Source organism: Oncorhynchus mykiss, chromosome 1 (genome assembly GCF_057628025.1).
Source record: "Oncorhynchus mykiss isolate SJ-2025 chromosome 1, ASM5762802v1, whole genome shotgun sequence".
In the NCBI taxonomy this organism is placed as follows: Eukaryota; Metazoa; Chordata; class Actinopteri; order Salmoniformes; family Salmonidae; genus Oncorhynchus; species Oncorhynchus mykiss.
In genome coordinates, this window is record NC_143022.1 from 54,295,001 (window position 1) to 54,322,943 (window position 27,943).

A 27,943-nucleotide genomic window follows, 5' to 3' on the forward strand; every position below is an offset into this window, starting at 1 on the left:
GCTACATTACCTATCATAGTCCCACTCCTCTGCAGGGCTACATTACCTATCATAGTCCCACTCCTTTGCAGGGCTACATTACCTATCATACTCTCACTCCTCTGCAGGGCTACGTTACCTATCATAGTCCCACTCTGCAGGGCTACGTTACCTATCATACTCCCACTCCTCCGCAGGGCTACATTACCTATCATAGTCCCACTCTGCAGGGCTACGTTACCTATCATAGTCCCACTCCTCTGCAGGGTTACATTACCTATCATAGTCCCACTCCTCTGCAGGGCTACGTTACCCATCATAGTCCCACTCCTCGGCAGGGCTACATTACCTATCATAGTCCCACTCCTCTGCAGGGCTACATTACATATCATAGTCCCACTCCTTTGCAGGGCTACATTACCTATCATACTCTCACTCCTCTGCAGGGCTACGTTACCTATCATAGTCCCACTCTGCAGGGCTACGTTACCTATCATACTCCCACTCCTCTGCAGGGCTACGTTACCTATCATAGTCCCACTCTGCAGGGCTACGTTACCTATCATAGTCCCACTCCTCTGCATGGCTACGTTACCTATCATAGTCCCACTCCTCGGCAGAGCTACGTTACCTATCATTGTCCCACTCCTCAGCAGGGTTACATTACCTATCATAGTCCCACTCCTCTGCAGGGTTACATTACCTATCATAGTCCCTCTCCTCGGCAGAGCTACGTTACCTATCATTGTCCCACTCCTCAGCAGGGTTACATTACCTATCATAGTCCGACTCCTATGCAGGGTTACATTACCTATCATAGTCCCACTCCTCTGCAGGGTTACATTACCTATCATAGTCCCACTCCTCTGCAGGGTTACATTACCTATCATAGTCCCACTCCTCGGCAGAGCTACGTTACCTATCATAGTCCCACTCCTCTGCAGGGTTACATTACCTATCATAGTCCCACTCCTCGGCAGAGCTACGTTACCTATCATTGTCCCACTCCTCGGCATGGCTACGTTACCTATCATACTAAAAATAGAGATGGTGTGGACACATTATGGGCTGCAGGGCTGGATGTCACGCATCCACACAAACACTAAAACACACACTAAATGCACCTCTTCAAGTTCAGTGCCTTGAAAATAAGTGATTCCTTAAAGATAATAACTAGCCCTTCTAAGCCCTAGCAACAAACTAAAGCAGCTGAAATCATTGGACACAGGTAGGCACTAGGTAGGCACCCACAGAAGTGCCACCGAAAACGTTATCTGGATTCAAAGCCGCAAACCATCATTTGGCCTCCCTGTGGGGGCGGCGACAGGAAAAGCAGGGTTGAGGAGGACCCATACAGAGAGAGAATGACAAGCCTGTAGCACATACAGTAGTGGTGTGTGGGTCAGCGGTTTGTTCACCCGCACCCACCCGCAATTTCTAATAACCCATCCACAACCCGCATGACTGTGTGTGATAAAGTGACGATATGAGGCCCGCCCCCCACCCTAACCTGCAAATATAGAACAATATTTGTTAGTCAACTTGTCTATAATTAAATAGGCTACATGCAGATTCTCTTCTGTCATTAGCCTATATGTTGCCATAGAAGACTAAACAAACCCTTGCTCAACATAGTAATGTGATAGAGTGACAACTAGATTGAAACAATCATTCTGACGTTGATCAAGTTCTCTCTGTCACCTCTGCTTCTTTCACTGAGCAAAGACGTTTAGGGACCGGGGATAAGATGCAACATTATCTGTGCAAAATGTTCAAATGGCATCAGGTTGACCGGTTGTAAAAAATGAAAAACAGAAAGCCCAATGTTACTGACTCGATTTCAGTTCGACTTGGATGCATAATATATATACGATTAAAATACTGTCAGCTTTATGATGCTGATAAAGACAGCACCTCTACAGACATTTACATTCTCTCAAGATAATGAACGAAATAAATCCTATTTATCCACTCCTGTTCCTGAGTCGAAATGTAGCCTACATTCGGTTTATTATTTTACTGTGTAAAATGCTTAATTCTGCAGGAGTTCATACTAAAGCTACAGTATGTGAGGGGTTCTAAACCCCTAAAATTTAACTCATCTGAACACTAGGCTACATTCCCCTTGACGTGCCATAGGCCTATTTTAAGTCCCCGTCTCGTGGCTGTCGAATTTGTATAGCGCCTCACAATCATCACACATAACACTGCTGTCATCCTCTTTAAACGGCAGATATTGTCATTTTTGCCTCTGAGGATCTCCATTAACTTTTCTGCCCGTTCCCAAAAAGCATTTGGAGACTGGCCTGTAGGCTATTTGGCATGCATATAGTTAGGCCATAGGCTTACGCACTAATGCCAGATAGCCTGAAATAATGAAAGATGAACCTCCATGAATCCTACAAATATAAATTGCACAAGAATTATACATTCATGGACTTGTTTAAGGTCTTGTTTTCTCTTAATTCAATCTGCCCCTTCATCCACAAAATATTTAATGATACTTAACCCCCCTGCCCTGCGGATACAGCCACAGGGACTACGGGTCATGAGTCAACCCGCACATCACTAACATACAGTACAGATCGGCAGTGGGGACAATACGCATACAGAGATAGCAGTGGGGACTAACTGACAACCTTTATTTCTCTCTCTCTCTCTGGGTTCGAACAAAGAACTAAATGGACCAACCCTTCTGATACATGAGCGAGAAGGACAACCCACAGACGTAGAGAATGACAGGCCTGCGGCACAGACAGAGATGGCAGTGGGGACTAAACACATACAAAGACGATAGAGAGCACAGAGAAGGCAGTAGGGACGGACTGAGGGCCTTTCCCCCCCTCTGGATTGAACAGAGGGGGGGGGGGGGGTCTGTCTCCGAGCAAACAGAAGAAGAGGGAGAAGAAGACGTCATGTCTCTCTCACAAAGCCAGCCAGCTAGCGGTACCATTAGTGATCCTCTCTTTATTGATGGAGGTTTGGTGAAATTTCTGAGCAATCTGAAGAGACCATCAAGACAAGAGTGTCACATGTTTGCCAGCGGGATAAGGAAAGGGGAAAGGGTTTTTGCCCCATCGTTACAGCACTTAGGCTTAGAGCTGTGTGTGCGTGTGCGGGGGGAGGGGGGGAGTCTGTGTGTGTGTGTGTGTGTGTGTGTGTGTGTGTGTGTGTGTGTGTGTGTGTGTGTGTGTGTGTGTGTGTGTGTGTGTGTGTGTGTGTGTGTGTGTTAGGCTTGGGCGGTATACAGTATATACCGTACACTGGGGTATTTGGAAAAAGACACGGGATGGTTTTTCAATACCGTTAATACAATATTTCATTTTAATATTTGTAGCTACTTTTTAAGTAAATACCAGCAATCATCTTGTGCATTACGTTAGGAGATAAAGAACATTGCGTTCTTCCTTTCACCTGTCACATTATTATGAAGCTTATGATAGTCCCCAGTCAAGTGTCACGTGGTGTTTGTTTACAAGCACAGAGCGACAAGAGACCAGAGCCTTGTGAGTCACTCACTGTTGTGCAGAATGCACCAGGTGATCTAGTTACAGTATGGACTTCACAACTAAATATTTGCCAGCTAGATATCTTACAACTATTAAGTTAACTGTCTAAAATGTGCTAAATGCTCCACAGTTGTGCATTTGGTTTGCTAATTTAGTAGCTAGTTCGCTATCTAGCTAAGTGGTTAGAAGAGAATCCCCTCTTGGATCAAGAACCTTGCTGGCTAATATAATTGTTTTGCATGCAGCAAACTGGGAGTAGCAGTGGAGGCTGCTGAGGGGAGGATGGTTCATAATAATGGCTGCAATGGAGCAAATGGAATGGTATCAAACATGGCGGCAGGTATCCTAGGGTTTAGGGCGTATGGCCAGTAACCGGAAGGTTGCTAGATCGAATCCCCAAGCTGACAAGGTAAAAATCGGTCGTTCTCCCCCTGAACAAGGCAGTTAACCCACTATTCCTAGGCCGTCATTGTAAATAAGAATTTGTTCTTAATAACTGACTTGCATAGCTACATAAAAATATGGAAACCATATTTGATACCATTTCACTTATTCTGCTCCAGCCATTACCACAAGCCCACTCGCCCCAATTAAGGTGTTGTTTATTTGTATACTTATACAGTTTAGGTCAAAAACTGTACAAAATGCAATGCGCTCGTTAGCATTTGGTTAGCATTCTCTATGGGATTTTACATGTACTTGTTAACATTGCTAACTTTCAGATTACAGAGTATCAGTGGGGTTTGAAAACAGCGGCACCTGAGTCCCAGACCCAGAGTACCTTCATTATCAAACCCAAATCTCAAAAAACGACTATATTAGTTTTCTCTGACCAGCTAATCCTTTGACTCCCTAGGGTCTTTGGAAAGCTTGGATTTGGGGAGGGATATCTTGGGACAAATCAAATCTCACAAAAAGTCCTTTGAATGACTTTAATCTCAAATGGCAGCCATCCATGACTTCAACTTCCCTGCTTTCTAAATCACTTATTTAAGGCTAAGAGGGTTAGTCCATTTGTTATGGAGCTGTACCAATTCAGTAATATCACACAAAAAGGACCACCTTTCTGACCTGAAGTACTCCAACAAAAAAAGAGCAACACTCAAAGTATCTCAGTCTGAAAATAAACATATGGTTCATGTTTTGATGATGTTGCAATTGTGAGGTTGGCATAATGCCTAATAGGCAAGAAGACAGAATAATAGACAAGACCATGTAGCAGGCCCAAGCTCTATTGTGTAGCCCAGGTATTCCCAAACTGGGGTATGTGTATCCCCAGGGGTATGCTCCATGCCGTCGGGGGTACACCAAATAAAAATGTCATTCACATTTTAAAAAATTATATATATATATATATTTTTTTTTATTTGTCATTTTTATTTATTGTACTTTTTTTCACATTTTCAAACAGATATTGATATTTTCCAACGGGGCTATACATTTGAGTGAAGTTTTTACTCGTCTGAGTAGCCTCATTTCACTGCCAAAGATAAAATTCAACCATCTAGTCTTCAGCGAAATAACGACACAATGTCAAATACAGGTATCACAGTCAAATAATTAACATCCAATCACATTAACCATTACTCTCTCGCGGGAATTCCACTAACCAAATGCAGCTGCTGCTCATGTTGCTATCTGTACTGACGGCGCAAAAGTATGACAGGGAGACATAGTGGAGTGGTAATGCGCGTGCAAACAGTTGCTCCCGACGCCACTTGGGTACATTGCAGCATCCACCGAGAGGCACTTGCTGCCAAGGGAATGCCTGACAGCTTGAAAGACGTTTTGGACACTAGAGTGAAAATGGTTAACCGTGTTAAAGGAAGGCCCCTGAACTTATTTTCTGCACTATCTGCACTATCTAATGATATGGGCAGTGACAATGTAACGCCTTTACAACATACAGAAGTTTGCTGGTTATCAAGGGGCAAAGTATTGACACTTTTTTTTTTATTGAGAGACGAGCTTAACGTTTTCTTTACTGACCTTAATTTTCACACAACTGGCCTATCTGGGTGCTGTTTTTTCTCGCCTGAATGATCTGAATATAGAATTACAGGGACTCCCCGCAACTATATTCAATGTGCGGGATAAAATTGAGGCTATGATTAAGAAGTTGGAGCTCTTCTCTGTCTGAATTAACAAGGAGAACACACAGGTCTTTCCATCATTGTATGATTTTTTTTCTGTGCAAATTAACTCAAGCGTACGGACAATGTCAAATGTGATATAGCGAAGCACCTGAGTCAGTTGGGTGTGCAATTACGCAGGTACATTGCCGAAACGGATGACACAAACAACTGGATTCGTTATCCCTTCATGCCCTGCCTCCAGTCCACTTACCGATATATGAACAAGAGAGCATTATCGAAATTGCAACAAGTGGTTCTGTGAAAATGTAATTTAATCAGGAGCCACTGCCAGATTTCTGGATTGGGCTGCACTCAGAGTATCCTGCCTTGGCAGATCGTGCTGTTAAGACACTGATGCCCTTTGCAACCACGTACCAATGTGAGAGTGGATTCTCGACCCTCACTAGCATGAAAACTAAATACAGGCACAGACTGTGTGTGGAAAATGATTTAAGACTGAGGCTCTCTCCAATACAACCCAACATTGCAGAGTTGTGTGTATCCTTTCAAGCACACCCTTCTCATTAACCTGTGATGAGTTATTCACAATTTTCCATGAACAAATAAGGTTTTATATGTAAGATGGTTAAATAAAGAGCAAAAGTATTGATTATTATTATATTATTATTTGTGCCCTGGTCCTATAAGAGCTCCTTGTCACTTCCCACGAGCGGAATTGTGACAAAAACTGACACTCATTCTTGTTTAACAAACGTATTGTATACATCTGAGAGTGCGCTGACTCTGGTGCTAGAGGGGATACGCAGGATGAATGGTTGAAGGGGTACGGGACTATAAAAAGTTACGGGAACCACTGGTGTAGCCAATGCATTTGGTCTCCTCTACTCAAGAGGTTTACCGACACCATGATAAAGCCACAGATAGAATCAAATGTTAAAAATTTTAAAATGTGTTTTTCCTTGCTACTGGCATTTCTGCTAGCGAGCATTTTTCAAAGGATGCCCTCTCTGGACCTATCTCTGGGTTCAGTTGTGTCACAAAAACACTGACAGAGGACTCCCCAAACCCAAGGACAGCTCCAACTCCACTGAGGCTGCAAATTTGAAATGCATGATAGGACACATGATGGTCCTGGGCAGAGCCAGACATGTCTTGGAGGGACAGTGACTGTTATGTAATGTGTTTCTCATATAGCTTCTCTGGCTGCTTTGACTGTGCTGAAACTGTTCCAAAGCAACGAGGGAAACATTTACTGACATCATAGTAACTTACTTTCGGGAACTATTACACTGGTTCCATTGTGCCAGGCAAGCTCAATCAAGTAGCTGAAGTATCCGAGAGACAATAAATACTACTTCAACTCAGGTCTGTTATGGTATACAGCAGCAAGAGCCCGGAGGAGCCTTATCATTCCTCATACACCAAGTCGGAATTTGGTCAGACTTTGCAGGGCACGGGACAACAGAAGATGCATTACATTAGCAGTCCAGTTTATAGGATTCCTATCAAAATGACAAGCATTCCCATGAAATCCTTCTGACAGTTCATGTCAGATTTATGAAACTGAATACATTGGGTTGAATTGGCTCTTGGCCAACAGTCCAGCATGTCCATTGCATCTGTCATGTTGAATCGTTTATACCTCATCTATTATAGTACAGACTAGGCCGTCAGTGTAGTCTTCAGTTGCAAAAATACTGCGAACACCCAGGCAGGACGCGCCCATGACATGGTACCTTGGCTGACAACCTGGCTGACATTCTAGTGGTTGAGGTGATTTCCTGATGATGCTGGGATATGCTATCGCCGTCTGTTGGGGCTCCAACTAGTCGGCTACAGTGAACCCAGCGACCTATATTTTCTGCTACGTATAATTCATAATAAATACAATGTTCATCTTGCAGGGATTGGTCTGTTTACAGTGAATCGCCGACTGTTTCTAAATCAATTACTAGGAAAGAATAGGAGAAGCATTAAATATCCTGCTGCCTAGCCTATAATAACAATATCCTAACGAATAGGGATAGATAAGCAGCACCGCTAGGCTATTTTATATGTTTAAGGTTTTATGAATGTCATTCATTAACAACGTACACAGGTGTGTAGCTAATCATCCGTAATGTGGATAAAAATGCAATCCCACTATTCCTCCCTTCAAGACCATGGAGCAAGCGCACTGTCTTGTCTGTCCGTGCACGGAAAATGCATGCTACCAAAGTCACCCAGAATAACGTTTCATGTCAATGTGCAAACAGCATCCATTCAAGATCATCTGTATAGTCTCAGTTTTGCAGTCGGGAATAACAGAGCGAGGATGCAAGATGCACAAACTTGTCTAAATTGTACACGATTCTGCATTGCGGTAGGCTCCATCACTTCGTCCCCATCTCAATCATTGTAAACAACACGGATTCCCCTTGCTTTGCCCCGTGCTGCAAAGACACAGCTTTTCTAGAGGGGAGGGGGGGTATATAGAATCGCTGAAGTTGTCATCTTCTTACCTGCAATAGCGAACGATCCGTCCGTCGGTGTACATTCACGACTCACGCCTGGATCATCGCCGGGTGCTCAGGAACTAGGAGCAGGGAAGAAACTGACAGGCAGCTGCGTCTCTGCCCTTGTCCTCTTCGATTGGACGGATGTCTATAGGGGGCGCTATACGGAACTTTCATTGGGCGACAGGCGCAGCCACCCAGTCCAAAATATGTGTTCATAACAGAAGAGATCTGACAACATAAAGGAGGATCGATCATAGCTAAGTGTTATATGACATATTCTGCAGTGTGATGGTATCGTTTTCATTTTGCCTAAACATGAACTCTACCTGGATGATGTCAGTACTTCAATGGGAAAAGGCTGTAGCCTATTTTAATATGGAATAGCATACCACTGGGCACAGACATCAATTCAATGTTTATTCCACGTCTATTCCAACGTCTATTCCAATTTCATTGAAATGACGTTGATTCAACCTGGATGTGCCCAGTGTGTAGGCATCATTATATATTTTCAAATGTGAGAACGACGTTGCCTGAAGCAGTCTAAGTGATTGGAGATATGAGAGAGATGTGGGCTATTATCAAGATTAGCGGAGACAAACAAGGCTCACAGAGAGTAGGTCACTAGTAATTAAAAAAAAGTTCAATCCCAATCCACATGACATCCTCAAAACATGTCTACAAGCATTGCATTGCTGTGAATGTATACAATATACTTAAGGCCCTCAATTATATTTTGGCACCAATGCTTATGCTTAGGCCTACAGCGAAAACATTTAAATCAGCAATGATGACATGCTCAAAAAATGTCTAGGTACGGTGTACATTGTATAAAATATAATGTCCTCAAGGATATTTTTCTACCAGTAATCCAAGATTTGTATGTCAATCTTTCGAATAACTGTCATTCATCTGAGAAACATGGCAGTGTACATACAGTAGGATATGAATGGCATTGTCTTCTATCAATCTCCAGGGTGACTCATAAACAGCTTCCACCCAACTGAGAATAGGTAATTGTCACATATGTGGTAGAGAAAGTGGAGAGGCAGAGACAGAGAGAGAAAGAGAGAGTGAGAGACAGAGAGAGTGCGAGAAAGAGAGACAGAGAGTGAGAGAGACAGTGAGAGAGAGAGAGAGGGGGAGGGAGAAGTATAAGAGAAAAAGAGTGAAGAGTCTGAAGAGGAGAGGGGGATGTCATGATTTAACCCTCTACTGATCCCCTTTGGGACTCAACCCAAGGTATCTCCATCCCTGAAATCCAAATCCACATGGGACGTGTGTGCGCTCGTGTGTGTGTTCAGGTTGGTGGGAGGTGAGGACGGGGATACAATCCCCCACGGTGCCATAAGGATATCAGGTGGAGGGGAGGAGACAGAGGGCATTAGTGTCAGATTATTAGAACAAAAGCACTCTCACTTCATGTATACACCCACCCAGTGGTGCGCACACACACACACACTGGTGGTACACTGACCTAGGGTTGTGAGAGCCTCTGTTGACTGTATCAGCTAGCTCCCCCAAGGAATTAGCTCCTTCGATTAGAGAGCGATGCAGGGGGAAACCATCACATTAAAGGGGCATTTCAAAGCATTTTGCATGATCCTGAGACTTTGCCAGGAAGTAAACACAGGCTTGCCAGTGGGATAACTATAAGGTGTATTTGCAAAATAGGCTGATTAATGGTGGATATCAACAACAACAAAAAATAGTGAAATTACCCCTTCATGTAGTGCCATTTCAGTTTAATAAACTCTGGGTATGCTATCGTTGATCAGCAGAAGGGGACACACTCTGAGGGGTCAGACGGTTGGCCTCTTAACAGATGTGCGTGTCTTGGCTCACCATTCGTCAGCCATATGGAAATGTCACAGAGGAATCATAAAAAATTATCATCTCGGTCTCTCAGGCCTGTGGTGGAAAAGGCCACATTTACATATGAACACAAAGGGCCAGACTCTTCACATCAGGAGCAGACACTCTCTCAACCTTTGATCACACTACAGAAGGAGAGAGAGGCACACCTATAGCTCATCTCTTGGCAGTAGTACTGTAGACTACTTTATCACTGACCTCAACCCAGAGTCTCTCAGAGCGTTCACAGTCAGCCCACTGACACCCCTATCAGATCCCAGCAAATTCCCAGTCTTCTTGAACAGAGCAAAACTACAGTATATCATGAGGCATCAAAGCCAAAGGAACTGAATAATATTAATCTACAGATGGTGTTACGATTAACTAGGAGTGGTGGGTGGAATCAGGCGCAGAGAGCAGGGTTCAGTAGATTGTCAAATCTATTCTCCGGCGCATCAAAACGGTCACGCCAACACACAGGGCGCATACAATTTACCAGCCCAAACAACAGGACCAAAATAGTCCGGAGAATACATACACGAAAAAAGACACCATCCAACAGAGTAACAAAAAACAAGCCCGCACAAATACCCAGCGGGCCTAGTGCCCTTAAATAGCCTACAAACAAACTCTAACACAAAACAGGTGTACCCAATTACCCAATAAACAGAAACAAACGGAAAGGGAATCGATGGCAGCTAATAGGCCGGCGACGACGACCGCCGAGCACCACCCGAACAGGAAGAGGCACCACATTCGGCGAAGTTCGTGACAGTTGGAAGGAAAATAGTGTGGAAACCTACCAAAAAACAACAAATTCAATCCCTTTTGGACAACTTCCTGGACAAAACGTTTCACTGTAATAGTGAAGGTGTAAACTTGGCAGTAGAAAACCTAAACAGTATATTTGACCTCTCAGCTTCTCTATCAAATCTAAAAATGTCAAACAGAAAACCTGAAAATGATCATCAATTACAAATGGTTTGATGAAGAATGCAAAAACCTAAGACATAGCGACCCAGAGAACTTGAGCCTAAAACAATACAGAAATACACAACGGAAAAAGAAGGAACAGTACGTCAGTAATCAGCACAATGTAATTGAAGAATCCATAGACTAACCACTTCTGGGAAAATTGGAATACACTTAACAAACAACAATATGAACAGTTATCTATCCAAAACTGAGACGTATGGTTAAAACACAACAGATTCACAATCTTTTTGGCTCTAAAACAAAGAAAAACAGCAAAAACATATACAGTTGAAGTCGGAAGTTTACGTACACCTTAGCCAAATACATTTAAACTCGGTTTTTCACAATTCCTGACGTTTAGTAAAAATTCCCTGTTTTAGGTCAGTTAGGATCACCACTTTATTTTAAGAATGTAAAATGTCAGAATAATAGTAGAGAGAATGATTTATTTTAGCATTCCTTTCTTTCATCACATTCCCAGTGGGTCAGAAGTTTACATACTCTCAATTATTATTTGCTAGCATTGCCTTCAAATTGTTCAACTTGGGTCAAATGTTTCGGGTAGCCTTCCACAAGCTTCCCACAATAAGTTTGGTAAATTTTGTCCCATTCCTCCTGACAGAGCTGGTGTAACTGAGTCAGGTATGTAGGCCTCCCTAATCTCACCCGCCGACAAACATTCTATAGGATTGAGGTCAGGGCTTTGTGATGGCCACTCCAATACCTTGACTTTGTTAAGCCATTTTGCCACAACTTTGGAAGTATGCTTGGGGTCATTGTGCAATTGGAAGATCCATTTGCGAACAAGCTTTTTTTTTCCATCAGACCAGAGGACATTTCTCCAAAAAGCACGATCTTTGTCCCCATGTGCAATTGCAAACCGTAGTCTGGCTTTTTCATGGCAGTTTTGGAACAGTGGCTTCTTCCTTGCTGAGCGGCCTTTCAGGTTATGTCAATATAGGACTCGTTTTACTGTGGATATAGATACTTTTGTACCTGTTTCCTCCAGAATCTTCACACGGTCCTTTTCTGTTGTTCTGGGATTGATTTGCACTTCTCGCACCAAAGTACGTTCACCTCTAGGAGACAGAACGTGTGTCCTTCCTGAGGTATGACGGCTGTGTGGTCCCATGGTGTTTATACTTGCGTACTATTGTTTGTACAGATGAACGTGGTACCTTCAGGCATTTGGAAATTGCTCCCAAGGATGAAACAGACTTGTGGAGGTCTGCAATTTTTATCTGAGGTCTTGGCTGATTTCTGTTGATTTTCCCATAATGTCAAGCAAAGAGGCATCGAGTTTGAAGGTAGGCCTTGATATACATCCACAGGTACACCTCCAATTTACTCAAATGATGTCAATTAGCCTATCAGAAGCCTCTAAAGCCATGACTTAATCTGAACATTTCCAAGCTGTTTAAAGGCACAGTCAACTTAGAGTATGTACACTTCTTTCCCACTGGAATTGTGATAGTGAATATTAAGTGAAATAATATGTCTGCAAACAATTGTTAGAAAACGTACTTGTGTCATGCACAAAGTAGATGTCCTAACCGACTTGCCAAAACTATAGTTTGTTAACAAGAAATGTGTGGAGTGGTTGAAAAACAAGTTTCAATGACTCCAACCTAAGTGTATGTAAACTTCCGACTTCAACTGTACATGATTAAATACAAACCTTAGAATCAACTATTAAAGACTTCCAAAACACACTGGATTCTCCAATTACATTGAATGAACTACAGGACAAAATACAAACCCTCCAACCCAAAAAGGCCTGTGGAGTTGATGCTGTCCTCAATGAACTGATAAAATACACAGACCATAAATTCCAATTGGCTATACTTAAACTCTTTAACATCCTCCTTAGCTCTGGCATCTTCCCCAATATTTAGAACCAGGGACTGATCACCTCAATCCACAAAAGTGGAGACAAATTTGACCCCAGTAACTACCGTGGGATATGCGTCAACAGCAAACTTTGGAAAATCCTCTGCATTATCATTAACAGCAAACTCATACATTTCCTCAGTGAAAACTATATACTGAGCAAATGTCAAATTGTCTTTTTACCAAATTACCATACGACAGACCACGTATTCACCCTGCACAACCTAATTGACAAACAAACAAACCAAAACAAAGGCAAAGTCTTCTCATGCTTTGTTGATTTCAAAAAAGCTTTTGACTCAATTTGGCTATACAAATTGATTGAAAGTGGTGTTGAGGGAAAAAAGGAAATCCATGTACACGAACAAAAAGTGTGCGGTTAAAATTGGCAAAAAAACACGCACCTTTCCACGGGGCCATGGGGTGAGACAGGGATGCAGCTTTAAGATCCACCCTCAACAACATATATATATATCAACGAATTGGCGAGGGCACTAGAACAGTCTGCAGCACCCGGCCTCACCCTACTAGAATCTGAAGTCAAATGTCTACTGTTTGCTGAGGATCTAGTGTCACGCTGTATAATGATAGGAGACAGGCGCAGGAATACGTAATAGGGGTTTATATTTCTCCACCCATAAAAAATTATGTCATGAAAACGACGGGGACGAAGCCCAAAACAAACACGTGTATATATATATGAATATATATTATATATATATATATATATATATATATATATATATATATATATATATATATATATATATATATATATATATATATATACACGTGTTTGTTTTGGGCTTCGTCCCAAAACACAGGTATGTACCCCAAACAAAAGAGCGAGGTGTAAACCTATAAATAATACACGGGACGAGACCAGTAAGTGTACAAAAACAAGTAGCACGAAAGTCGATACAACAGAGCACAGGTACTGTACTCACAAGACCAACGGACATGGGGAAATAATCAACAAGGACAATGCGGAATAGAAGGCACATATATACACATACTAATCGGGGAATGGGAACCAGGTGTGGATAATGAGACAAGACAGTCCGGGGTTGGTGGTCATGAATCAAATTCAGTGTCGCCTAGAAGGCCGGTGACGTAGACCTCCGGAGCTGGTGAACAGAATGAGCAGCAGTACCGGAGGGATCCATGACAGTACCCCTCTCCTTCCCCCGAGCAGGATGTCACCGGCCTCTGAGACGACCACAGGGATGCAGTGCGAGTCGGTCAGTGCGCCGGCGGTGAAAATCCCTGGTCAGCGAATTGTCCAGGATGCCCAACGCAGGAACCCCTCACCGCTCCTCTGGGCTGTACCCCTCGCAGTCGATGAGGGACAGGAGACGCCTCGCCCGATGCCTCGAATCCAGGACCGAGTACGCCGGACCTCACTCGATGTCCAGAGGAAGAGGAGGGGAGTCACTGGGTCCAAGCCTTAATGCATGCTCTTCAACCGATCTCTGCCCACACCCGCCCGCCTGTCTAGCATCACTACTCTGCACGGTTCTGACTTAGAATATGTGGACAACTACAAATACCTAGGTGTCTGGTTAGATTGTAAACTCTCCTTCCAGACTCACATTAAGCATCTCCAATCCAAAATTAAATCTAGAATCGGCTTCCTACTTCGCAACAAAGCCTCCTTCCCTCATGCTGCCAAACATACCCTCGTAAAACTGACTATCCTACTGATCCTTGACTTCGGCAATGTCCTTTACAAAATAGCCTCCAACACTCTACTGGGCAAATTGGATGTACAGTCGTGGCCAAAAGTTTTGAGAATGACACAAATATTACTATTCACAAAGTCTGCTGCCTCAGTTTGTATGATGGCAATTTGCATATACTCCAGAATGTTATTAAGAGTGATCAGATGAATTGCAATTAATTGCAAAGTCCCTCTTTGCCATGCAAATGAACTGAATCCCCCAAAAAACATTTCCACTGCATTTCAGCCATGCCACAAAAGACATCATGTCAGTGATTCTCTCGTAAACACTGGTGTGAGTGTTGACGAGGACAAGGCTGCAGGTCACTCTGTCATGCTGATTGAGTTTGAATAACAGACTGGAAGCTTCAAAGGGAGGGTGGTGTTTGGAATCATTGTTCTTCCTCTGTCAATCATGGTTACCTGCAAGGAAACACGTGCCGTCATCATTGCTTTGCACAAAAAGGGCTTCACAGGCAAGGATATTGCTGCCAGTAAGATTGCACCTAAATCAACCATTTATCAGATCATCAAGAACTTCAAGGAGAGCGGTTCAATTGTTGTGAAGAAGGCTGCAGGGCGCCCAAGAAAGTCCAGCAAGCGCCAGGACTATCTCCTAAAGTTGATTCAGCTGCGGGATCGGGGCACCACCAGTACAGAGCTTGCTCAGGAATGGCAGCAGGCAGGTGTGAGTGCATCTGCATGCACAGTGAGGCGAAGACTTTTGGGGATGGCCTGGTGTCAAGAAGGGCAGCAAAGAAGCCACTTCTCTCCAGGAAAAACATCAGGGACAGACTGATATTCTGCAAAAGGTACAGGATTGGGCTGCTTAGGACTGGGGTAATGTAATTTTCTCTGATGAATCCCCTTTCCGATTGTTTGGGGCATGCGGAAAAAAGCTTGTCCGGAGAAGACAAGGTGAGCGCTACCATCAGTCCTGTGTCATGCCAACAGTATCCTGAGACCATTCATGTGTGGGTTTGCTTCTCAGCCAAGGGAGTGGGCTCACTCACAATTTTGCCTTAGAAACACAGCCATGAATAAATAATGGTACCAACACATCCTCCGAGAGCAACTTCTCCCAACCATCCAGGAACAGTTTGGTGATGAATAATACCTTTTCCAGCATGATGGAGCACCTTGCCATAAGGCAAAAGTGATAACTAAGTGGCTCGGGGAACAAAACATTGATATTTTGAGTCCATGGCCAGGAATCTCCCCAGACCTTCATCTCATTGAGAATTTGTGGTCAGTCCTCAAGAGGCGGGTGGACAAACAAAACTCCCAGCATTGATTATGCAAGAATGAGCTGCCATCAGTCAGGATGTGGCCCAGAAGTTAATTGACAGCATGCCAGGGCTGATTGCAGAGGTCTTGAAAAAGAAGGGTCAACACTGCAAATATCAACTCTTTGCATCAACTTCATGTAATTGTCAATAAAAGCCTTTGACATTTATGAAATGCTTGTATTTATACTTCAGTATTCTGTAGTAACACCTGACAAAAATATCTGAAGACACCGAGGCAGCAGAAAATGTATATTTGTGTCATTCTCAAAACTTTTGGCCACGACTGTAGTCTATCACAGTGCCATCCGTTTTGTTGCCAAAGCCCCATACACTACCCACCACTGCGACCTGTTTGCTCTCATTGGCTGGCCCTCGCTTCATATTCATCACCAAACCCACTGGCTCCAGGTCATCTATAAGTCTTTGCTAGGCAAAGCCCCGCCTTATCTCAGCTCACTGGTCACCATAGGAGCACCCACATGTAGCACGGACTCCAGCAGGTATATTTCACTGGTCATCCCCAAAGCCAACTCCTGCATTGTCTGCCTTTCCTTACAGTTCTTTGCTGCCAATGACTGGAGCGAATTGCAAAAATCACTGAAGCTGGAGACTCATATCTCCCTAAATAACTTTAAGCATCAGCTGTCAGAGCAGTTTACCAATCATTGCACCTGTACACAGCCCATCTGTAAATAGCCCACCCAACTACCTCATGTTCTTTTTTTTTTTTTGCTCCTTTGCACCCCAGTATCTCTACTTGCACATTCATCTCCTGCACATCTATCACTCCAGTGTTTAATTGCTGAATTGTAATTGTTTCGCCACTATGGCCTATTTATTGCCTTACCTCCCTACATTTGCACACACTGTACATATACATTTCTATTGTATTATTGACTGTACGTTTGTTTATCCCATGTGTAACTCTGTGTTGTTGTTTGTGTCGCACTGCTTTGCTCTATCTTGTCCAGGTCGCAGTTGTAAATGAGAACTTGTTCTCAACTGGCCTACCTGGTTAAATAAAGGTGAAATCATTTTTTTAAATTAAACTAATTTAGTTAAACTCCCATATCTATTGGGTGAAATACCACAGTGTGCCATCACAGCAGCAAGTTTTGTGACCTGTTGCCACAAGAAAAGGGCAACCAGTGAAGAGCAAACACCATTGTAAATATAACCCATATTTATGTTTATTTATTCTTCACTTGGTCAGAATATAGAAATCATAGAGGAATACAAATATCTGAGTATCCTTTTGGACAGTAAGCTTCAGTGGAGTAAATGTACAGACCTGATCGGCAAAAAGAGCCAACAGAGACTGTACTTTCTCAAAAAGCTGGGATCGTTTAATGTAGACTGTACTATATTGGCTCTGTTTTACAAATCTTTTATTGCGAGTATTTTAACTTTTTGTATTGTTTGTTGGTTTTGCAATGCCACTGTCAGCCAGAGAAATATGATGAGAAGGATTATCACCACAGCAAGCAAGGTACTTGGAGTCAAACAGACAGGCCTGGATGAGATCTTTAAGGTTGGAGCCCTCTGTAAGGCTCACAAAAATCATTTTAGACCCAAGCCATCCCCTGTACCTGGACTTTGAACTACTCCCCTCTGGGCGCAGGTATAGGGCACCCCTCAGCAGGAAAAACAGAACGAGACAATCATTTGTGTCAGGTGTGATATCCCTCCTAAATAGCTTGGGCTAATGTTCCTTTCAACTCCGTGAGGCTAGGCAACACTATTTATTTATTATAATTATTATTATTTTTTGTATTGGTATGTAACTGTTATGAAAGTTGTATTGTCCATTTTGTTTTGTATTTAAACGCCACTTTAAATTCAGTACCTGGCACTGCAACAAAATTTCCCCTTGGGGACAATAAAGTCAGTAATAGCAATAGAGATGTCGTGTATTTTTCCAAGCATCTCCTTTAGTAGATCATTGACCTCGTAGATTGGCAGATTGTCCAAATATTTTCCCCTTCATTCTTCCTCTTTTTCTTCCTGTTAAAAGCAGGCAATGCACAGCCTGACATGGAGCATACCACAGGCTTTTATCTGAACAGGAACAGTAAATCAGGTGGATGGACGGGGAGGAGGCAGTACCAGCCGGGAATTAATGGCTAATGGGTGTCATGGCAGACATACTGTCGACACAGAACCTCTGATCAGTCCGCAGAGGATTGGGATGATAGGGGGGGAGGAAAAGAGGGGGAGTTGGGGATAGGAAGGAGTTGTAGGGGTGGGACAGGGGATGGGGGAGGGAATGAAGATGTAGGGATGGGGTTGGGGTAGAAGAGAGGAAGGATTAGGATAGGGAAGAGATGGATGGGAAAAGGGGGGGGGGGGGGATTTGTAGGGGGAAGGTTGGGGTGATGCAGTCGACGCTGGAGGATTGGGAAAGGGAGATGGCTGAAAGGAGAGGGATGGAGGGAAGGGTTGTAAAGGTTTAAAGAGGGCAGCTGCTGTTTCGGTGGTAATGATCACCAATAAACACACAGATAATATGACTCTGTTGTCATGAAAATGAATAGCTAAGCCTCTTACCAGGGAGCCCATGTAATCGAGGACCAAAAAGAAAACAACAGCATATGGGAACTGTGTTGTGGTGCATGACCATGTGGTAGAATAATGTCCAATTATTTGGTTATATTGTAAATATATTGACATTGGTTCGTGTCAGATCACTTACCTTCGATGCTCCCAGAAGGTCATTCAGTATGTCATGATTTTATTTGCATAACATTATCCATCCTATGAAAATCTGAAAACGTTTCAAAATCAAATAATAGTTTCATTTGGATGTACACTTCCGTGCTCGTCACAGGAGGTTGGTGGCACTTTAATTGGGGAGGACGGGCTTGTGGTAATGACTGGAGCCGAATCAGTGGAATGCTATCAAATACATCAAACAAACATGGTTTCCATGAGTTTGATGCCATTCCATTTGCTCTGTTCCGGACATTATTACGAGCTGTTCTCCCCTCAGCAGCCTCCACTGGGTCATTCTTTTATTTCACATTGAGACGGTAATGATCCTGTTTGTTATCTCCTCATCCGTATGATTGCTTTTTAATCACTAGGTGGCAGTAAAGGCTAGAATACAAATCAGTCTTCCACATATTGTGTGATGAGATGGCAATGATGAGTCCACAAATGGCAATTACCGTCTGTACGATACTGTATAAGGATTAGAGGACAATAGCCACCTTTCTGGGTTAAAGTTATGATTGTTTTTGTTCATTTATATCCACAAAATAATACATGCTGGTCCAATTGAAAGTTTCCCGTTTGAGAGCATCCATTTAGTTCTCTCTCTGTGCATCCAGGAAGATTTGAATAGCTGTTCTATCAACTGCTATAATTACTGAGAAGTCATCCGTGAAATAATTACTCCCAATGAATTTAACCATGCAGTAGAAAGAGAGAGAAGGCAAAGTGAACAGGCCAAGTGTCCTTGCCAAACGGAGAAGTGGTCCAAGAGCCCCCCACCAGACGTTCTTGCTTCCCGACACCAGTGTAGTGTACTGTGTGTGTGTATGTGTGTGATGGCACACCAGATGGTCTGTGTGTTCGCTCCCAGTTACACCCATACATACAGTGCATGACCATAGTGGAAACGCAAGGGTCAACAAGTGAACGCCAACAAATATGGCTGAGCTGTTCTGTTTCATCAGGACTCTCTCAGTCTCCATCCTCACACGATCTCTCTCCCTGTCTGTGTATGACTCTTTCTCTCCTTCTTCCTCCCTCTCTCTCCTCCTCTTTGCCCTCTTGCTCTCCCCTTCCTCTCCTCTCGCTCTCCTCCTCTTTGCCCTCTTGCTCTCCCCTTCCTCTCCTCTCGCTCTCCCCTTCCTCTCCTCTCCCTGTCTCTCTCTTTCTCTCTCAGCCCCCCGCATCTCTCTGATTCGGAGGGGTTGGGTTAAGCGCAGAAGACACATTTCGGTTCAGTCCATTCAGTTGTGCAACTGACTAGGTCTCCCCCTTCCTGTCTCCAGTTTACTGTCTCCAGTTTACTGTGAGGCTAGCAGCATACTTCAGACTCTACGGTTGACTTAATACTTTCACTGCATTGCATAAGTTGCCTGCATCCTTTGGCTCGCAGCATAGGATGGTGTTGTCTCACACTGTGCTACCCTGTGATCTGTGTGTTTTTGGAGCGACTACTGCTACCTGTTCCTGTTCCTGCCGGGGAGTGTCTTAGCCCTGACGCGCCTTGTAAACTGACTTGTGCTTTCATTTCACCCAGGTTCCCTCGTGTAGTCCCTCATCTCAAAAAAGATCCCAGGTATAATAAGCACCCCCAAAGTGTTTAGCATTCGTCTCATATCAAAGTCTGGTTTGGCGCTCACACACGCGCTCACACACCTCCATCCCCCGATACATAGAGCGCAGTGGGAAAATAAGTGATGAGAGATCCAGAGCGAGAGATTCAGCATAGGAACCCCTCACCAACACACACACACACACACACACACACCTTATCTCCCAGTTCTGTGAAGGTGTGGAATCCTTGTCCTCTTCGTTGATGCTTATTCCCATTGCCAACGAGTTGGTCTGTTGTGGAGCAAAACATACTGCCGTTTTGACACTTTATCGTAGTGTAATATAATAGAATATTTATGGAGCCATTGTGTAGCACCTACTTTATCTTTATCATGAGATTGTTTTTATCATATAATTTGCAAAGCTCCATTGGCTTCCATTGCATTGCTGTTTAATTTAGAACATTACGAATATTAGAACAGTCAGAATGAAGTTTCACAATAAGGATAGAATGGACATCGAAGAAGATAATAATACTTTATTCATTCATTATATTTCAAGTTACTTGGAAATTCGTTATTTCACTACGTGGAGAAACTTAAATACAAATAAATTGTTAGTAAAAACCTTGAAACTGTTTTAGAATAAGAACACCAAACCATTTTCAATACGGTCACAAAGTGGAAGAGTTTGGCAGACCTTGTGCTGCTCATATAAGCAACACAAACCAGAATGACACAGTACATCGAGGGGTACTTCTCTTACACTCCAAAGTCCATTACATCTCAAGGCTTCCAGAGTACTGTAATGGTTTCATTTAGTACAAAATAGGGACATTTCGGGAAAAACACAACGATATCGCGGACAAGTGGAAACCATCCAAATGTGAACTCATGAGCAACGTCTTGTCCTGTTAGTTACAATAATGCACAATGTTCACAGCAAAGAAAAAAAGAAATAGTAACAAAAAAATGTATATTTATTCTATAGAAGTAGTCTATATTGAACACAGCTCTCTTAGCCAGTCAAAACCTTCTCATGCACAGTTCTGCCTCCCAGGCTCTTAAAAGGGATAGTTGATCAAATGTTTGGCTGAACTATCCATTTTAAGCTCCTCTTGCAGTGGTTTTCTGTACAGTCAATTAGAGTATATATTTACAAATGCGACAGATAATGTTCATTCAAAAAAAAACAACAACGTAAAACTTGATGCAAGTTAAAATAAACATCTCGATCCCTTCCCTTATCACACCAAAGGCCATCAAATGTAGTTAGTATAAGTGACTCGCATGAATATTATCCCCTCAACACGCACGCACACACAGCGCAGAAATATGATCAAACACTTCGTAGGTGACCCGAACCTTGAAAAAATGTACAGAGCCTTGACCGTGTCCAATATGGCAACCCTAAGCCGCTTATCTGAGGGAGAAGCATTTTGAAGCTTTTCAAAAGATGACTGTATGAATTATTCCTTAATTTATGGAGTCCTCCATCCTTTCATCCTTCCTAGCTGAACCCATCATCCTCAGAGTATGACTATTGCTTTATGGGCATTCCACTCACTGAACTCTGGGTAAAACGGTCTCTTTGTGAATTAATCTAGACTGAACTGAATCAGAGTTCTGTATTAAAAGGCACCGTACTGCTGAAGGCCACACAGCACCACAAATAAACGCAACATTTTGAAAGAAAAGCGAAAGAAAATAGTTGGATGTCAGTACATGCACTTTGGGTCGCACAGAAAGAGCCATAAAGTCACCGTCAGGTCATGGGATGTGCAACCACAGGAAGTAAGGTCACATGCAGGTCAAAGGTTATGATGATGATGTCATGACAGCATGCCGCACTTCAGCATTTGCAGTGATCAAAACAAAGGTGACATGTGAGCACCAGTGGAGGCTGGTGTTTGATACCGTCCCGTTAATTTAATTTGAGCCATTACGGCGAGCCTGTCCTCCCCCATTTAAAGTGGCACCAGCATCCCCTGGTGAGGGCGTGGATGCAGCGACTGATGTAACTTGAGTCAAGCTTGATTGAGCCTGCTTGGAGTCGGAATCACAGATTCAGGCAGGAGAATACTTTTAGGAGCTCACTGGACATCATCCTGCACGGTAGATGCAACTGTCTTGCAAAAAGACATGGAATGATGTTCATGTACTTAGTAACATGTTTCACCACCATGTCGACAGACACTGATGCCTCTTTGCGGTTGCCCTGAAGGACAAAGTATCTCGAACACACACACTAATATCAAGATAATGCTTTGACCGGAAAAACCATATGGCAAACCCAAATAATTCAAATGTGTACCCTATAGCAAGATAAAGATAAATAGACAATAGCTTCCATGTAATAATCGACTCATTTGTGTTAATATGTCTTTGTGCATCATTTCAGTGGTCGCTACTAAGTCAACAGGCTACAGAGAATAAAAGAGTTGGAACAGTCTCCGCAATCCCTCCACAAATTCAGTGATTTCCAAATGATAACGTACAATCCTCCAGTGTAGAGAGTCTCACACGTGTCTGTTATGTGTCTCTTAATTAAGAAGTCTCCTATGTGTTTGTGACAGTAGTGTGCGGATGGGCGGGGCATGGGATGACAATAAGCCACAAGGTGACGTGAGGAACAGCCCTGTGAAGATGGCGAAGGGAACAGTCACTGGAGAGCCCCTACAGGTTTGGATGTCCAAATGTCTGGCTACACAAACCTATGGACCTGGCTGTTTAACCAGCTGGCTACAAAGGAGTTCAGTTTACTGCAGCACCGCCTACTGGCCTGGCTGCCTATCCCTCCACCTGGCTGACCTACTGATCAACCAGCCGGCTACACAAAGGAGTTCATAGCGGAGGTATTAACAGGGGACGGGGCCTCTGAGCTTTCGTGGCCCCCAGCAGTGTCCCTGGCGGAGCTCTTCCCGCTATACTGTCCAATAAAAGACCCATCCTCGTTGAACTGGCCGTCTCCACCATCGCCGCCGTAGTCTACTAAACTGTCGTCACTGTTGTCCCTGTGCACCGTCCCGTTAGACGGTGTGCGGCTCCCTTTTAACGGCTTATGGTCCTCAGTGTCACTAGGAGAAAACGACATGCAGGTGAAATGATGACAGAATGATGTAAACAAGGATTTTAGTGTATGGCCTTTTTTTTTTTTTTTAGATGGAGCACTGAAGTAATTTCCTAATTAATTTTACTACCATTACCCAAGTATTCAAATGTGTCTAATTCCAGGAAAAAAAAAAGTTCAAACGTATTATTCCACAGCTTATGAAAATGTTTGTTTATATCCTGAATTGGGTTGAAATTTGGACAGTGGATGTTAACAGTATCATTTTTCATCATTTTTTTCAAATCTAGCCCCAAGTCTAAAAAGAATGATGTGAGCGAGTAGTTGGTTTTCATCACGCAACAGGGGAATACAAGCAAAATCATACCCATTCCCTTATTTCCCCTGAAGCCATGACACGAGGTCGACAATAATACATATTTGCTGTATTGCCAGACAGAAACGTTTCTCCCCAACAAAAGTTGCGATGACAAACTGAAAATCCAAAGATGTAATAAGCAATCACATGAAAAGCAAATTAATTGTCAGCCAAACGTCCCCCAAAAGCATAAATAACAAATAATCACACTTTTGCAAACAAATGAAGAAACTGCAAAGAAAGCTTTCTTTGAGGATTAACATTAGTCTAGTCAACATTCAAATCAATGTCAGCCGATGATTCATGAGAGTGAATAGCAGGTGGACTCTCTTTCAATAAAGCCTTCATAATGCTATCACACTTTTATTACACCTGTTATAGCCAGTCATAACAGGTTATGTCAGCTAATAAAACATTACTCGACAAGAAATCCAATGTCATCAGGATGCAATCTTACTACAGATTAACGACTGAAAGCACTGCATTGGACACCAATGATGATGATACGTTATGACACCACTATGTAGGCTTTATGACAGTTAATGACAGTTTATAGCACAGACAAGGACAGTGGTGTAACTCTGGGGTGGTTTTACAGCAGGCCTTTTTCTCCAAGTGGCAGTAAGTACTGTTTATCAGAACGATATCACAGTATAGCAGCCCTTTCGTCACTCCTCTCATGCCAGTCTTGCAGTACCCTTCATTACCTTGTCTGAGACCCACATAAACAGAGTGCAGAGGAAGTGATCAGGCAGAGAGAGATAATCACGAACCCCCCCCCCCCCCCCCCCAACCAGCATGCACAGATGAGACAAGCCTGCACTGGTTGCTAACCCATCAGTGTTTTCACGTGGGTTTCACTGTTCCCTTCTGTGGTCTAAGCATACAGCACCCACACATCCATCCAAACATAGCATAGCAGTATGTATCTCTCTTCAACATCACATTTCTCACTTGTAAGGGTAGCCACTGGCGTTCAAGGTCAACAGCTACATCATAGTTACAGCACAGGATTTATGCACGCCTACAGCCAAACCCGGAACAGCTTAGTAGAGTTAGATGAGTATTTATTGACATAAAGCCCCATGGGTGGAACATTTGATTTCCTTTCACAAAGGCACTCTATATTACACATTTAGCCTTGTGATATATACTTGTTATTTCAACAATATACACTCTGTCATATTGTCTATTATTTTGCTATTTGAATGGACAGATTTGGCCCATCAGTAGCTTATTGTCTCTCGTGTTACGATCGTAAACTAGATAAGAGTTTTGATGTGGACAGGACAAGAATAGCTTTTTGCCTTGTTGAAACATAACATCTTTCACTCCAACATGGCCTTTTAACTCCAACACGCCGATAGCTTCATACTGGATGACTTATACTGTACATATCTATGATTTCATTCAAGACATTATTGCCTACAGCGAGTTTTATATACGGTCTTCATCACGCCATGCACATCACACAACACTATATATCCATAATTCCATATACACTGTGTAAAGTATGTGGACAGCCCTTCAAATGAGTGGATGAGGCTATTTCAGCCACACCCGTTGTAGACAGGTGTATAAAATGTTGGTGGAGGAGGGATAATGGTCTGGGGCAGTTTTTTGATGGTTCGGGCTAGACCCCTTTAGTTCCAGCGAAGGGAAATCTTAACACTACAGCATACAATGACATTCTAGACCATTCCAGGTGTCCACATACTTTTGGCGGTGTAGTGTATTTATGTGTTACAGCATAGATAGAATGTATATTATAGAACACATTTATGTTTAAAACACATGATACAAAAAGTAATAATATCAAATATAAGAAGAAAAAAAGAAAAAATGTCATACAAATTGGAAAAAAGCTGGACCGGTACAAAATAATGTTTCCAAAACGCTACACATAATAAGTAAAGTGCTTCATTTTTCTTAATATCTGCGTGCATGGTTGGAAAAGCAATCAGCCTGAAAAGCAGTTAGAAGGCGCTATAGCAAGCATAACTAGATTAACTGCAGTTAGTCAGAGCTTATATCAACTGGGATGAGTGTAATACCTGTACAGTATGCATATGTATGCAAATATTAATTTATTAAGTATGTCCGTATATTCCATAATACAAAAGCTACTGTATATTTATATGCACAATGTATTTGTTACAAGGTATTCATTTGGTTACAAATTTGACATTAGTGGGGCAGGTATCTATGCATGCCAGCTTGGAATACTGAAAGTTATTCTTCAAAAATATTCCTGACTGTTCTAGGGAAAGCTTTTAAAAGTCCCCGAAAAACCTAAACCCCTAAAACGTAGACCTGAATAATACTGTATATCCTGCTTATCGAATGACGCAACACAGTCAAACACACTACAATATCGATCTGGCCACCAAGCCACCGACACACTAAGCGGAGAAGAATCCCTCCCCGTCCCTGTCCCCCTTACCCAACCTCTTCCATAAAGAAGAGGCTTGTGCTTTACAGTGTAGCTCCAAACGTCTGCAAAACCAGAATCCCTGTTAGAATGATGGTAGTCCCGCGGCAAGTAGAGGTCAGCTGTTAGGATGGGTAGGCCAGAGCGCCTGCCTTGCTGACAGGAACCAGGTCTGGGGAGGGAGCAAGGGCTTGGTGGGGTGGTTTGGGGGGGCGGGGGGGGGGCTTGGGGCAGGGAAGAATTGGGGCCCTAACAGGCTCCAGGAGAGTCATGTTTCTCACCTGTATTCCCCGAAAGTACAGTCATCCTCTTTCATGGGCTGGAACTCTGGGTCTGTGTGAGCGTCCTCCTTTTCTTTCACTGGAGGGGGGGGGATTCATCAAATGTGTCATTTACTACGGCCTAAGATGGGTGATGGATATGAAGGCGACAACGTGCGTGCGTGTGCTTGTTTGCATGTGTGTATGCGTGCGTGTTTTATGCGCCAACCAAAAGTACCCACCTGGGTATTTTCCTCCCTTGTTTCTCTGTATGAAGCAGATGATGAGGAGAACGAGGATGAGGAGAGCGATGGCACACATCAGGCCAATGAACCAGCCCTGAGTTGCAATATCCACCTGTCGGGCTGCCATAGCTGGTCAGGCACAGAGGGAAGGAAGAGGATATCAGAAAACTGTTAACGACTGTTAACGACTGTTGCTTTAATTGAGAAAGGAAATATATAAGTAACGTTGAGTTCCTGCACTGGAGTACAATGAAAATCTAATGTACAATAAAGTTTTGTTAACTCCCAAGTGTTTCAGACATCTTCTATTGTCATCAAGGCTACTAAAGGAGATTGTGGAGGAGACAGAAGTACATGATAGTATGAAAATAGGTTCCAAAGAACTCGTTGTAAGTATTTTATTGTTTTGGAAATTGTCACATAGTGTTACTGCAAAAGACAAGTGGTGTGTTAGTGATGTTATGTTATACATCCCGTCTGCGGAAGTTACAGGCACATGAATGCAGAGCGTATCGAAGACGGTTAACAGCTTGACTTCTACAGTGCCTGGCGCAAACAACATTTGCGTCTTCTCCCTCTCTTTCTGCCTCTCAGTCTTGCTCATGCATCCCCCCCCCCCCCCCCCCCACACACACACACACAGTACACACACATTACAAACAAAAACCAAATGTTAACCACAGCAGGAGAGAGAATTAGGTGGATTATTAGACAGCTACACATCAATCTTCTATATCATGTGAATGGTAGCCGTCGTCGATATGAGGACGGTCTGACTGCACGTCTCTCCAGAAACAAGACGGTGTTCCTAACTTCAACACAAATATGCGTACAGGACAACATCATGCAGGTCAGGAAACTCTACTGAACATGCCTACAGTATGTTTCCAAAAGAGAAACTACGACAACAGATACACTGTTGATCAGCAACGCTGTATTCCACAGGCACCGAAACAGGTTTCTTGAGGTGGTGAAGAATAGCAAAGCTACCGCACACACACACACACGTTTCTCTACAACACAACACAGGGCGAGGCAAAGCGAGGCCGGGCGGTGACCGGCCAACCGCGTGCTGCCTCACCTGGAATCATCACCAAAAGCTCTTCTGATTGGTGGAGCACCGCTTGGCCGTTGTGGCCCTTGGCGACCACTCGCACCCTATAGGACAGGCCCTCCTTTAAGCCCTTCAGCACATAGACCCGAGAGCCATTTACATACTCTTTCTGCCACTCCTCTTCACCTAGAGAGTTGCAGGACGAAAGATGTACGGTGTACATATTAGGACATCCATTGCAGCCAGCCGAGAAGTGTTCATGTCCTAATATGTACACCGTACACTGATAAGTTGGAATGGGCTGTTGGTGTTCATGCAGAGATGGTTTTTACTTGTGTATCTATTGAAATGCTATAGGCAGAGGTGAAGTAATATACAGTATATAGCATCACATATGGCATCTATGTTAGATATTACTACATCTGTACATTTGTATTATGTTATTTCATG

The 27,943-nt window shown here is 43.2% G+C and overlaps 2 protein-coding genes and 1 long non-coding RNA gene across 36 annotated transcripts in view; 1 reads left to right on the top strand and 2 right to left on the bottom strand.

Moving 5' to 3' along the window:
- The window catches only part of LOC110524655 (contactin-1a), a 123,336-nt gene extending 115,016 nt beyond the window's left edge, over positions 1 to 8,320 (bottom strand). Inside the window, exon 1 of the mRNA XM_021604503.3 lies at positions 8,086 to 8,320. The gene's annotated coding sequence lies outside the window, so the exon portion shown is untranslated. The remainder of the gene's footprint in view (positions 1 to 8,085) is intronic.
- Positions 1 to 27,943, top strand: part of LOC149985565 (uncharacterized) — a 191,236-nt gene that overhangs the window by 30,476 nt on the left and 132,817 nt on the right. The gene's annotated exons all lie outside the window — the stretch shown is intronic.
- Positions 20,600 to 27,943, bottom strand: part of LOC110524680 (neuronal cell adhesion molecule) — a 112,355-nt gene continuing 105,011 nt past the window's right edge. For 24 of the 33 annotated variants that reach the window (XM_090233709.1, XM_090233731.1, XM_036979701.2 and 21 more), the window contains 4 exons: positions 27,521 to 27,679; positions 26,437 to 26,568; positions 26,216 to 26,294; positions 20,600 to 23,152 (listed from right to left, as the gene is read on the bottom strand). In XM_090233709.1, the coding sequence (XP_090089835.1) occupies positions 22,906 to 23,152; positions 26,216 to 26,294; positions 26,437 to 26,568; positions 27,521 to 27,679 (617 nt within the window). In that variant the 3' untranslated portion in view covers positions 20,600 to 22,905. The remainder of the gene's footprint in view (positions 23,153 to 26,215; positions 26,295 to 26,436; positions 26,569 to 27,520; positions 27,680 to 27,943) is intronic. The other 9 variants (XM_090233767.1, XM_036979734.2, XM_090233774.1 and 6 more) reach the window with 1 other exon arrangement.